We start from the raw sequence: 14,205 nt of genomic DNA on the forward strand, positions 1-14,205 counted from the left end.
ATAAAGAAAGCACATCAGCGCCTCTACTTCCTGAGAAGATTACGGAGAGTCGGTATGTCATGGAGGACTCTCTAACTTCTACCGGTGCATAGTAGAGAGCATGCTGACCGATTGCATCGTGGTTTGGTTCAGCAACTTGAGCGCCCAGGAGCGGGAAAGACTACAGGAAGTAGTAAACACTGCCCAGTCCATCATCGGCTCTGACCTCCCTACCATAGAGGGGATCTATCGCAGTCGCTGCCTCTAAAAGGCTTGCAGCATCATCAAGGACCCACACCATCCTGGCCACACACTCATCTCCCCGCTACCTTCAGGTAGAAGGTACAGGAGCCTGAAGACTGCAACGTCCAGGTCCAGGAATAGCTACTTCCCCACAGCCATTAGGTTATTAAACTCAACTCAAACAAAACTGAATATTAATAGCCCATTATCTGTTTATTTGCACTTTATCTGTTTATCCATGTGTATATATATTTATATCATGGTATATGGACACACTGATCTGTTCTGTATTCATGCCTACTATATTCCGTTGTGCTGAAGCAAAGCAATAATTTCATGGTCCTATCTGGGACACACGACAATAAACTCTCTTGAATCTTGAATCTTACTTATATCTGGTACTGCATCTACCCTACATATGTCCGGGTTTACCCAAGGCCAGTCCTGCCCATGCTCATTCCTATCTGGTCCTGGTCCTACCCATGCCTGGACCTACCTGTGCCTAGACTTATCTGTGCCCATTCCTATCCATGCTGGTAGGTCCTACCAGTGCCCGTTTCTACCCATGCCTAAGCGTGCCAGTGCCTGTTCCTACCCATGCCCATTCCTACCCATGCTGGGTCCTAACCGTGTCAGGACCTACCAATGCTTATTTCTACCCGTGCCCGGTTCTACCTGTGCTTCATCCTACCTATGTCCTGACCTACACTTGCCTGGACTTACCTGTGTCCATATTAGGTTGTGCCCACACCCATCTGGGCTCGGACCTACCCATGTCCTACCCACACACACCTAGCAGTGGTTGGACCTACCAGTGTCTGAACCTACCAATGCCCGCTCTTCCATACTAATGTTAGCTGCGCGGCCAATGGTGATCCACTTGTATTTGTCTATTACTTTCACAGCTTTAGAAAGGCCAAGTGACCAAAAAGTAATAGCATTAAATAATTTTTTTACCAATATTTACTTTTACTTTAATCTATTTTGATTTCTAGCAGAGTTGATAGCTTTCAGGGTTAATATTTTTAGTACAGGGACTTTGCTATTTAGTCATCCTTCCCAAATATTTATCAAAAGGAAAGTTATTGTTTTGGAACAGATACAGTAATTACATTGAGCAAACTTTTGGTTTCTTGGCGCTTGTTTAAAAAAAATGTAAAAGAATTTCCAAACAGACGCATTAATTAAAAAATCATTAGGATTAAATCTAACCAAAAATACACCAATTGGAAGTTAGAAATAAATTATGTTTTCAATGCTCTTGCAAAACAAAAATTAAGGGACAAAAATGTAAGGTTTAAATTAAAACAGTCTGTAATTAATTAATTCATTGTACACAATATTTTGATGTCCCTTCCCTGCAAAAAAGCATATTTTTAACCTGAGTATATCACATTTGTACTCTGTTTTCCCCATTGCTCTATTGTACTTGCGTTTGACTGGATTGTGTTTATGTATGGCAGTGGTTCTTACCCTGTGGGTCATTTGGGACTTTGCCGGGGGTCATGAAGGGGACACAAATAACATATACCTAACAAAAGGTACATACCACATAGAGTATTTTGTTCACGTATGCGCGTACTAGTGCCAAAAAGGTTAAGAACCACATGTATGGTATATCAGATGTGTTTGAATAGCATGCAAAACAAGCTGTTCACTGTACGGTGGTACACGTGTACCTAATGTGCCTAAACCTAAATAAACTATTATACTTTAAGTCATTTATCTAAGAAAACCTTATTTGGTTGTGCTCTTACTTCTGAGTGAAAATATTGTGGGTTTAAGGCCTGTTCAGAAGATTTGGCCACAAAGGTCTATTTCTAGAGCTGTATTGAAGGATTGTTTCATTACAATCCTTCAGGTGACATTTTCACATTAATCTTTCTCTACCTTCTTAGATCCTGTGGCACTGATTTGCTGATTTGAAGATTTGCAGCAGTATCCCCTGGATCACAGCAAATATTTAAATCTTGCTCAACTTCACAAATGGTAAGTTAAGTGATTGTTATCATATTCTTGTTTTGACAACTTGCTCAGTAGAAAGTGGCTACGACATTGCCTACATTACATTTCAATTTTTTTCTTGGTTAACTATAAAGTGGCCTGGGGGGATGAAAGCTACATAAACACTTGTCTTTTTAAAAAATTTTGTTAAGAACACCATATACTACATATACATCTCTGTCCCTTGGAATTCATATTGTGGAAAGCTATCGGATCATTTCAAATAGTTTGGATTAGTATTTTGAATTATTTATATAGACCGAAAAAAAACTTAGAGCTTTGACATGCGACAGACTGATTTGTGCAGAAATTTAACCACAATGACAAACAAAAAAAATCATTAAATCGTTCAGAGAAGAGGAGGTGCATTTTGGAAATGCTTAACCATATCCTTTAACCAGGGTATAAATTGATGATATTGCCAAAGAGGAATTTGGCAAGGGTGCTAACTGGTTTGCCGCTTCAAACGACTAATAAATTTGTCAAAAATAATTTTCATTTCATAAGTCCACGTTGAGCCTGCTAAATATGATCATTTTCTGTTTCCTTCTCACATCTTTCTTATTATTGATAACAGGTTAACTGACATATGATGAATGGGCTGGTATTCACTGGAATTTAGAAGGACGAGAGGGGAATCTTATAGAAACATACAAAATTGTTAAAGAATTGGACAGGCTAAATGCAGGAAAAATATTCCCGATGTTGGGGGAAGTCCAGAACCGGGGGTCACAGTTTAAGAATAAAGGGTAGGCCATTTAGGACTGAGATGAGGAAAAACTTCTTCACCCAGAGAGTTGTGAATCTGTGGAATTCTCTAACACAGAAGGCAGTGGAGGCCAATTCACTGGATAGTTTCAAGAGAGAGTTTGATTTAGCTTTTAGGACTGAAGGAATCAAGGGATATAGGGGATAAAGCAGGAACGAGGTACTGATTTAGGATGATCAGCTGGCTCGAAGGGCCAAATGGCCTAATCCTGCACCTATTTTTCTATATCTATCCCTGCTTCCGCTCTCTTTTTTACTTTCCAGTCTGTGGGAACCATTTGAGAAATTATGAAATTCTGGATGATTGCAACCCGTGCATCTCGATTGCCACCACCTTCAAAACCCTAGCATGCAGGGTATCAGGTCCTGAGGATTTTTCCCTTTCAATCCCAGTAGTTTTTAAAAACTTTTTTTCCATTAATTATAATTTATTTGAACTCATTCTTTCTACACCTGTTCACTATTTCCAGGAGGTTTTGTGTGCCCTCCAGGAAGAAAACCAAGAAAAAAAACAATGGAATGCATTGATGATTGAATATATGCAAAATATATAGCATATTTATAAATGTAATAATCAAGGTTAGTGAGTTAGAAATTAAAAGGGAATACAACCGCAATGTTTAGTTAAAATTTTCTGAATCCATTGAATAACTGAAAGTGTGATTTTATTCTATTTTTAGTAAATTAAGGAGCCTGATGCATTATCACAGCAAGATCATTCATTTATGTAGCAAAAATATACCAAGTCACCTCATGTGTGTGTAATCAAGCAGATGATTGATTCTAGCTGATAAAGATATCTGGGGCAGACAACCAAAAATCTGTCCAGTGGTAGGTTTGATGGAATGCATTAAAGGATAAAAGAGCATTAGTGGCTGAGAGCTTTTTGATGTGAATTGCAGGGTTGCAAATTCACCACTGGTAGAACAAGTAAACTTGTCAAGATTTTGGAGGAGCAATGAAATCTTGGAGAGTTACAGGTCTTGTGGATATAGATGTGGGGAATGTTGAGACTGTAGAAGGATTTGCATTTCAGCAAGTACAAGGTGACTGGATGGGCAGAGTTAGTGCTGCTGTCTCCCAGTTCCCAGATTTGGATTCAGTCCTGCCATCAAGTGCTGTCTGTGCATAGTTTACATGTCCCTTTGTGACAGAATAAGTTGCCACCACATGCTCTAATTTTCTTCCACAATCCAATGTTGTGCCGGTAGATTAACTGGGTCATATAAATTCCCCTTTCATGTAGATTTATGTTAAAAGAAAGTTGGGGAATGATCGACATATGCAAGAAGGAATAGTTTACAGTGATAGGGAAAGGACATTGGGCAATGGTTTGTTCCCATGGGGCTGATATCATCCGAGTGGGCAGAATGGACACCATTGTCATTATAAGTTTCAAGTGGTGAATATGTTGAATTACAGGGGACAGCTTTGGAAACTCAATTTTGCAATGATTAGAATGAATGTTATACTTAATGACATCCATTTGTTGTAGAACAATATCTTCATAACTAACGAATAGTGCAAGCATACAAGACAAATGCAGGGAATCAAGTCACATTCACTTTTTCAATGCTTACCTGTATGCTAGATCCAGGATACAGTATTGAATAGGTGTGTGCTGGATGAAAAAAATGGATGTGTTAAGGATTTTTCAGATGTAACATACTTTCCAGTCACTAACACAGGCTATTTTAGGTCTGGAGATTTGATACAAGATTGCTTGGAAATACAAAACTTCTTTAAAAAGCTATTCAAGATTTCAGCATAAATAATATAATAATAATATAATAATAATATATTTTATTGTCATTGCACGTCAGTGCAACGAGATTTAATATGCAGCTTCCAACCGATGTAAATGAAGAGTAAAATAAATAAATAGCTGTGTGACGTGACCATCCGAGGGAGACAGTCCAGGGGGGATGGGGGGCACTCAGCAGGGCCGGTTCAGAGCCACTATAGCTCTGGGAATAAAGCTGTTTCTGAGTCTGGAGGTTCGGGCGTAGAAGGCCTTGTAACGTCTGCCGGAGGGAAGTAGTTCGAACAGTCCATTACAAGGGTGTGAGGAGTCTTTATGAATGCTGACGGCCTTCCTGAGGCACCGTGTGTGGTAGATGCCCTCCAAGGCTGGTAGCTGTGTCCCAATGATCCTCTGCGCTCTGTGGACGACGCGCTGAAGAGCTCTCCTCTCCGCCTCCGTGCAGCTGAGATACCACACAGAGATGCCATACGTTAATATGCTCTCTGTGGTGCAGCGGTAGAACGTTGTCAGCAGCTGTTGGGGCAGACCAGTCTTTTTTAATGTCCTCAGGAAGAACAGTCGTTGCTGTGCCTTCTTGACCAGCGCAGCGGTGTTGGTGGACCATGTGAGGTCCTCAGAAATGTGAGTGCCCAGAAACTTAAAGCTGGACACTCTCTCCACACTTTCCCCGTAGATGGAGATTGGGGCGTATTCTCCATTATGGGACCTGAAGTCAATAATCAGCTCCTTGGTCTTGGAGGGGTTTAGTGACAAGTTGTTACGTGTGCACCAGTCCGCCAGGTTCTGCACCTCCGCTCTGTATTTTGTTTCATCACCGTTGGTGATCAGTCCAATCACTGTTGTGTCGGCTGCAAACTTCACGATGGCGTTGGTGTCGAATTCAGGAACACAGTCGTGAGTGAAGAGGGAGTAGAGCATGGGGCTTAGTACACAGCCCTGTGGTGTGCCGGTGCTCAGGGTGATAGTGGAGGACAGGTGCGGGCCCAGTCTCACTGCCTGCGGTCGCTCCGTCAGAAAGTTCAGGATTCAATCGCATATCGACGAGCTGAGGCCTAGCTGGTGGAGTTTGGTGGTGAGCTTGGTGGGGATGACCGTATTGAATGCAGAGCTATAGTCAATGAAGAGCATCCTCACGTACGTGCCGTGTCTGTCCAGGTGAGTCAGGACAGTGTGAAGAGCCAGTGAGATGGCATCCTCTGTTGATCTATTTGCCCTGTATGCAAATTGATGAGAGAGAGTCCAGTGAGGCAGGGATGCTGGATTTGATATGGGAAAGGACAAGCCTTTCGAAGCACTTCATTGGGATTGGAGTTAGGGCAACTGGGCGGTAGTCATTCAGGTTGGTGACTTTGGACATTTTTTCGGCACCGCCACTATGGTGGCTGTTTTCAGGCACTTGGGGACCGTTGCCTGTGAGAGATAGATTGAAGATTCTCGTGAATACCTCCGCCAGCTGTACAGCACAGTCCTTTAGTACCCTTCCTTGGACTCCATCCGGGCCTGCAGCCTTACGTGGATTGATCCTACGCAGGGCGCATTGTAACTCCTGAGTGCTCAGTGTTAAGGCCTGTCCCTCCGCCATGGCTGGGGTTATTCCACTCCTGGTGGTGTTGCCAGTTTCGAAGCGGGCAAAGAAGGTGTTTAGTTCGTTGGCCAGTGTGATATCACCGTGGGGCAGGCGGGGCTGCTCTTGTAGTCAGTGATGTCCCTGACACCCTGCCACATGCTTCTGGTGTCCGCGGTATTGAAGTGGTCTTCCACCCTTTGCCTGTGGGTGTCTTTGGCCTTTTTTATGCCTTTGTTCAGGTTCGACCTGGCCGCACTGTAGGCAGAAGTGTCCCTGGATTTAAAGGATTTTACAGTTATTGTGTTCCATTTAATTCCCTTCCCCTTTATTTTATGCCTTTCTGTTGTTTATATTTATATTATCTATCATAATGTATGATATTGAGACTTTGAATGAAAGTTTTTTTTTTCACAATTATGCCTGGTTAGTTGATTCAACAATCCGAAGGGCATTTCTCTTACTTTCAGAGTTTAAGTTCATGAGGAGGATTTTGTAGAAGGCTTTATTTATCCATTTATTTATCTATCTATCTATCTATCTATCTATCTATCTATCTATCTATCTATCTATCTATCTATCTATCTATCTATCTATCTATCTATCTATCTATCTATTTCGACAAGAATAAAAAGCAAGTGTGAAACAGCATACAAAAAACAAAACAAGAATATTTATAAAGTCATAAACAATATCTATAAATAAATGAAATTGTATGTCAGGAGCAGGAAGAAGCCAAAGCTTATTAATTCCCACCCCTTATAATTATCTTATACAAATATAGCAGCAATATGTACACCATATGTACACCAGTAGCTATATGTACACCAAATTATTTACATTTATACACTAATCAAATATTTACAAAGCCATACAAAAAAGAGAAAAAAAGAAAAGAAAAAACCCTCATATACTATACAGTATCTTAGTCATATATACAACCCATCACCCTATAATCACCCTTCCCAATACAATCAGTATAACAAATATCCCACTCACAATCACCTATCCTCATCCCTGTGAAATTGATGGGATTACACTAACCCCACCTCCCCAATAGTCTACGGGAATTAGAGGAGCAAGAATGTAGGGAGATCGCAAATAGTTGTAAGAATAATAGGGTTGTGGTAGCAGGTGATTTCAACTTCCCTCTCCTTGACTGGGTTGCCATAGTAAAAAGGGCCTGGGTAGGTGGAATTTGTTAAGTGTGTCCAGCAAAGTTTTCTCAAGCAAGAGGTATATGACTGAAGAATGGTCTTGACCCGAAACAGCACCCAGATTTTGAAGGTATTTGACTGAAACTTGGAGCAGTTGGTTGGGGGAAGTTGTTTGCAAGTAATGGGGCATCTGGCAATTGGGAGGCTTTTAAAAGTGAGTTAGGATGAGTTCAAGGATAATATCTTCCTGGGAGGGGCAAGGCTGGCAGGGTTAGGAAGCTCTGGATTATCAAGGAAAAGGGGGGCATAAGTCATGTAGCCAGTTGGGATCAAGCAAATTTGTTGATGCCGATGTTGCAATACACTCGAGGGAAATTAAGGGGGCGCTTTCCCTAAAATGGCATCGCAGGTAGGTAGGGTGGAGAAGAATGCTTTTGGCATGCTGGCCTTCATCAGTCAGAAAATTGTGTATGGAAGTTGGGATGTTATGTTATAGTTGTACAAGTCTGGTGAGGCCATGCTGGGAGTATAATTATCAATTTTGCTCACCCTGCTATAGGAAAGATGCCATTAAAATGGAAAGAGTACAGAGAAGATTTACGGGATGTTGCCAGGACAAGAGGGCCTGATCTATAGAGAGATACAGAGTTTCCTGAAAATAACATCACAGGTAGATAGGATGGTGAAGAAGGCCATTTGCCTTCGTCGGTCGTGTCATTGAGTACAGGAATTTGAACGTCATGTTACAGCTGTACAAGTTGGTGAGACAGCACAGGGATTTGTGTGCAGTTTTGGTTGCCCAGCAACAAGAAGGATATACGTGAATAGAAAAAGTTTAGAGGACTATGGGCCAAACGCAGGCAAATGGGACTAATTTGGGTAGACAGCTAATCGGCACGGACAAGTTGGGATGGAGAGTTTATTTCTCTGCTGTATAACTTTCCATACTATATAGCTCTAGGGTGATACCGCATGGAAACAGGCTATCATGTGAATGGATTGAAAAGTTTAAAGGACTATAAATTGTGTGCCTAATCCATTGAGTCATTGTAACATTAAATAACGGAAGAAAGTCTTGTGGCCCATTAAATCCATATTGCTAATATATAGAGCAGTCCTATATTCCCAATTTGTTGCTTTCACACAGCACTGCAAATTAATTTCCTTCAACTGCATATCAAATTCTCTTTTGAAAATCCTGAATTACTTTTTTCCCCATCGTCTTTATCTGTAACACAACCTTTCTCGTCTTAAAACTGTGTTTCCTGCCATCTCCCTTGTTTCTTTTGTCCTTCATTTTAGGTCAACATCTCCCTGCCCCATGAACTATCTGGTAATGAAACCTGCCTCCATCTCGTCTGTAGATAGTGCATTTGGATTCCAAAGTTTTTCCTCGTGTTACTTAAAATCCTGCCTTTTATTTTATATCTCCTTCTTGTGTATATGTCATGCAATTATCATGATGGAGGAGTCTGAGATGGTAAACAATCTTGTGCCGTTGAAGGGCGACTTTATGGATAGTTTGCCTTGCCATCTTCCTACCCTTTCTAGTTAAACTGTCATAGTGAAAGGTGGGATAGCCAGTTTTATTTTGTGTGAAATCTGAGTTTGATTAAAAAAAAAAAAGATGCTCTATGGTGAACTGATCAATTAATGAGATCTCTTAAATCATTTGATCACAGTATTTTTCCAGTTAGCAAGGAAGCTAGAGGGGTCACATTGGTAAGTCACCGTGTTTATAAATATGTGCAGTAAAGATAATATATGTAAGCAGATAGTACTGTAATAATTACCAAAGTTTACTTTTTCCTCCGACCCCATATGGTACCAATTATTGCTTTTTTTCTTTACCATCCAATCCCTAATGCATTGCCACCCTTGTATGCCCTATTGTTTCTTTACTATCCAATTGGGCATTGCAACCTTTATAGGCCAAAGCTTATAGGATACCCCTGTTGGAGTTTGGTCCACGCTTCTCTTCACTCACCTTGGCGAGATGCAGAGCAATGATCTGATTTGCCCTTTACACCAAGGGAAGTGGCAGGGTGACTAGGCCTCAAGCGGCATGATGCATAGGCCCCCCTCCTGCATGCCCCTGACAATCTTGACAGATGAAAGGGACGTGAAAGAGAAAAATAATGAGCATTAAAATAATTTTGAGAAATGTTGCCTCCTTTCTAACCTGCAGCCCTAATCTTATGCACCATGTAATTCCATGTGGCAGGCTGTTGCCGCGCGGAATTTTTGGACTGTGTCAGTTTTTCGGAGCCCTGTGCGAAGTCGGGACCAGCGCCGCACAACTCCATACGGCTCCGGCGATCGAAGTGGGACCGGTCCTGCGAGGCCGGATGGCTCAAGCGACCGTGTTAGGTCGCGCTTGCCGCATGCAGTCGCATGCTCGTGGGACAGGTCCTTTAGACTTCCACATATGCGGGAACTCCAGGACTTCTTGCATTTTCAATGTCTGAACGCCGGTACTTCCAATTATAAGCAACAATATTTATCCTAGTACACCATCCACACAGTTCCTTCTAATCTTAATCCTTTTTAACTGAATAACTGAGTAGCACATATGCTCAAAATTAGATTTAAAAGAACAAATATTTTTGAAAATATTGATCAGTCCAGTTTAGAAGCTATATTTCATATTCATCTGAAGAGTTGGTTGTTTTGTCACTATATATTTGAAGCCGGTTCAGAAAGTGTCATATTAATCCAGTCAACTATTAATAAATTGTACATGGTAAACTCCCAAGTTGAAGTTTGCCCTCAGTGAACTGAAAACACTGTTCCCATGTTGCAGTTCTTTGCCGTACAGTATCATTGCAGACTTTTGGCCTGTCCTCTACCAGCCCCCACATGTTTGTCTGAATGAACCTGTTCACTCTTATCAATTTAAGTAAACCCATTCACCCTGACACACTGCACACTACTATTTTGAGCACTAAGTTCATAACAATGTTTTGAATGTTTAAATAAAATATAGATGGTGGAATACAATTTTTATTTTAAAATTTCAGAGTATGAGCAGATTAAAATTGGATACTGTGACCTTGAAATTCGATTGTCATGTGTCTGCCTTTTGCACTCTCCAGCTGCAAATTTCACCATGGAGATTATCAGGCTGGTCAGTGATTGACTAACAAAAGTTTGTTTTTATCTGGGTTGGATTAATCCAACCAGTTTCTTTTAAACCTTTAGGTATAGAAAACAGATCTTTCGAAACTACAATGAAACATCCATTTTGAGAACAGTTTTAAATTTGAGGGACATTTAGCTGAGGAATTACCTTGTATTCTAATTCTTAGCTCCAATTGTTAATTTTTGTATCCAACATTTGATAATTGAAATTCTTTTTCAAATCAAGCCATTCAATAAATTCAATCTGTAAGTTTAGGTCCTCGGATTCAAATGGGAAAGAAAGAAAGAAAATAAATTTGTCACTTTAGGAGGCATGCAATGAGGCTTACTTGAATTGATTTCCCAGTAATGTTTTACATGCAAGCCTCTATATGACTTATGCTGTCAGCACAAGTGGGGGGAAAATGTCTGAACCTGTTCTGTGATGATCGGAAGGATCCACTGCTAACAATTCTTTAGTGAGCTGCTATAATTGCTTGACACAAAAAATAAACACTTTCAAAACCATGACTCCACCTCCAAATTCCTTTTCTCTCCAAGGCTTTTAACCATGTCATAGCCATGACTAAACTTTCTTGAAAATCTTTGAATCCGTGCAGATAGATTTTCATCCTGATGACAGTGCCAGAAACTTTCTTTAGAGTTAACAATGACATTCTAAATGATTGTAACAAAGGGATGCTTTCAATCTATTTCTGACTGGAACAGTGTGCAGCCTTTGAGATAGTTTGCCATTCAATCCTCCTCCAGTGCCTCCCCACTGTGGTCGAGCTGGATAAGATCACACTTGACTGTTCCAAGCTTATATCGAGTTATGATCATGTTACCTACAGTGTGTTTTCTTACTGTTCCTGCATGGCTACACCCACCATTCCACAAGGATCCCCAATACTCTCAATTACTTGCTGCCTCTTGGTAACATCGTCAAAGTATAGTCTCAGCTTCCACCTGTAGACTGATAATACCTATTTCCATCTCATTACCACTGGTCTGATCCGAAAATGATCACATCCACTGTCCCTTAATATTCAGACTCCTTGAAGGATGTCTAGAGCAGAGATGTATTTCAACTCAATATTAAAGACATGAAAAATCTATTGCACACTGAAAGTATTCTTTTGCAGCCTTCCTCACCCTGTGCAGGTCCACCAATTTTGGTGTCTTCAATAAACTTACCGTCTACATTTACACCCTAATTTTTAATATATATATATATATCACAAACAACCAAAATCCCAGCACAGAACCCTATGGAACAGACCCGGTCATAGTCCTCCTTCCACCACCACTTTCCATCTTCAATGGGTAAGCCAGTTCTGAATCCAACTAAGAGGTCACCATGGATCTGATGCATCTTAATCTTCTGCATTGGCCTACCCTGAGGGACATTTATCAAATGCCTTATTGGAAACCATACAGACATCATCCACTGTCCTACCCTCATGAATCATCTCCTCAAAAACCACAATCAAGTTAGTAAAGCATGACCTGCCATGGACAAAGCCATGCTGATGTCCATAATTATCCCATTCTCTTCCAAATGTAAGTTAATCCTATCCCAAATAATCCTCTCCATCAGCTTCCCTACGATTGACATGAAGCACATTGGCATAAATTCCCTCCTTTATCCTTAAGTGGTCCTACCTTTTCCTGAGTTCCTGTCTTGTTTTAAATGTCTGTATATAGCCGTGTAATTTTCTTTAATCTGACATGCCAATCAATCGTCATTTAGTTGAAGCTTGAGGGACTAAATGTCTACTTGCGTGTACTCTGTTTCTTTTCATAAGTGTTAATTATTCAGCTTGTAGATTTTCTAATATTTTCCAGGTTCTCCTTGTATCATGCACAATACAGTGTATCTAACAAAATATGTCAGTTAATATCTTAAAATTCTTTCAATATAAGAACTTATAGTAGCTACGATATTTGTCAGTGAAATTATTCTCAAGCTCAACTGAAAAATGAAGAATAATAAACAGATTTAAAAAGTTGTTGGATAGATATGTTAAAGAAATGTAATTGTCTGAAATTACAGAACACAAATTGTAGTTTATTGAACGTCATGGTAAAGAGCAGAGGATGTTGTTTTTATGAAAATATGCTTGTTTTTTGCAGGTCTTTTACTTGTGATTTAAGTTTTGAAAGTCGAAACATTTTCAAAATGAAAGCTGTGTGACATTGATTGGGAATATCAGGAGAATCTTGGATAATGTACTGTTTTGTCACCCATTATTCCTGTGTGTACTTTTATTAATATGAAATGTATGGTTCTTAATTTAATCATAAATTTAAATAGCAATATTCAGTAGTGAATTATGTTTTCTTTTTTAGACTAATGAGTGTTGACCTGCCTGACAGTGTCAACTGGAATGGTAGACACACAGATCAACTCTGATCCATTATCACTACTTGAAAATGACTCTAGGAGTCCCTTGGCTGGAGAATTGGTGCAGGAAATGGAGGAAGTACAGGACATTTCACAGTCTATAGGGGACAACAGTTCAGAGACGTTCAGTGCTGATGAGAACCTTACTTCAGGAAATGGTCCTGGATCAAATGAAACTGTGCAAGGTAGGGGTTTACTTCAATTGAAGTCGCTTGGGTGCTGGACAGTGCTATTTGTCACTGATACCAGCCTATATGTTCTAAATAAGGTAATTGGAATGAGACGAATTAGATGTAACTGGCATTTGAATTTTTAGTCTCATATTAATACTTAACAGTTATGCTATATAGCTTGAAAAATAATAAATCAGAGTTTTATGCCTGCATGGGACACAGCTTCTGCGCGGGACACAGCTCTACAAATTTACAGATTTGTTATAGAACTATCAAATCTGAACCTCCCTGTAAGAGAAATCCAGTAAGTTCCGCTATTTTATTTCCCCACACGCATGCAATGTTTTCCCTTTAAAATATTTCTTTTGGCAGCTACTGTTGAATTGGTATACCAAATCCTGCCCACTTGAAGTGAACTATATTTCCAAGTGTTCCTGGATTTTTGTGTTAATTCACTTGAATTTCTGTTCTTTGGTTATTGACATTTCTGCCAATGGAAAGATTCACTTCATTGCAAACTCTTCTTGATTTTGAGCAGTTTCTTAAATCTCAGCCACTTGCAAGCTAACAGCTGAAGATTTGCCACTTGCAGTTGCCTCAGTGTGGGTATAGTGTTAGGTACTGGAAGGTCTGAATTTCTATTATAGAGTGTTTGAGTATAAGAATAATAAATTGCACAGGGCACACCTCTTCAACCCTCACCCTGAACACCGGCGTTCCACAGGGCTGTGTGCTGAGCTCCCTCCTCTACTCCCTCTTTACCTACGACTGCACACCTGTACACGGTACTAACACCATCATCAAGTATGCAGATGATACAACGGTGATTGGCCTCATCAGCAACAACGATGAGTCAGCCTATAGGGAGGAGGTCCAGCTCCTAGCAGCATGGTGCGCTGACAACAACCTGGCCCTTAACTCCAAAAAGACCAAGGAGCTCATTGTAGACTTCATGAAGTCTAGGGGCGGCACGCACATCCCCATCCACATTAACGGGACGGAGGTGGAACGTGTTTCCAGCTTCA

At 40.4% G+C, this 14,205-nt stretch overlaps 1 protein-coding gene across 3 annotated transcripts in view; it reads left to right on the top strand.

Moving 5' to 3' along the window:
* LOC129706149 (peroxisome proliferator-activated receptor alpha-like) overlaps positions 1 to 14,205 on the top strand; it is a 47,012-nt gene that overhangs the window by 2,931 nt on the left and 29,876 nt on the right. For all 3 annotated transcript variants that reach the window (XM_055650169.1, XM_055650171.1, XM_055650170.1), the window contains exons 2-3: positions 2,121 to 2,211; positions 12,953 to 13,192. In XM_055650169.1, the coding sequence (XP_055506144.1) occupies positions 12,991 to 13,192 (202 nt within the window). In that variant the 5' untranslated portion in view covers positions 2,121 to 2,211; positions 12,953 to 12,990. The remainder of the gene's footprint in view (positions 1 to 2,120; positions 2,212 to 12,952; positions 13,193 to 14,205) is intronic.

This window comes from Leucoraja erinacea, chromosome 19, assembly GCF_028641065.1.
Source record: "Leucoraja erinacea ecotype New England chromosome 19, Leri_hhj_1, whole genome shotgun sequence".
Lineage (NCBI taxonomy): Eukaryota > Metazoa > Chordata > Chondrichthyes > Rajiformes > Rajidae > Leucoraja > Leucoraja erinaceus.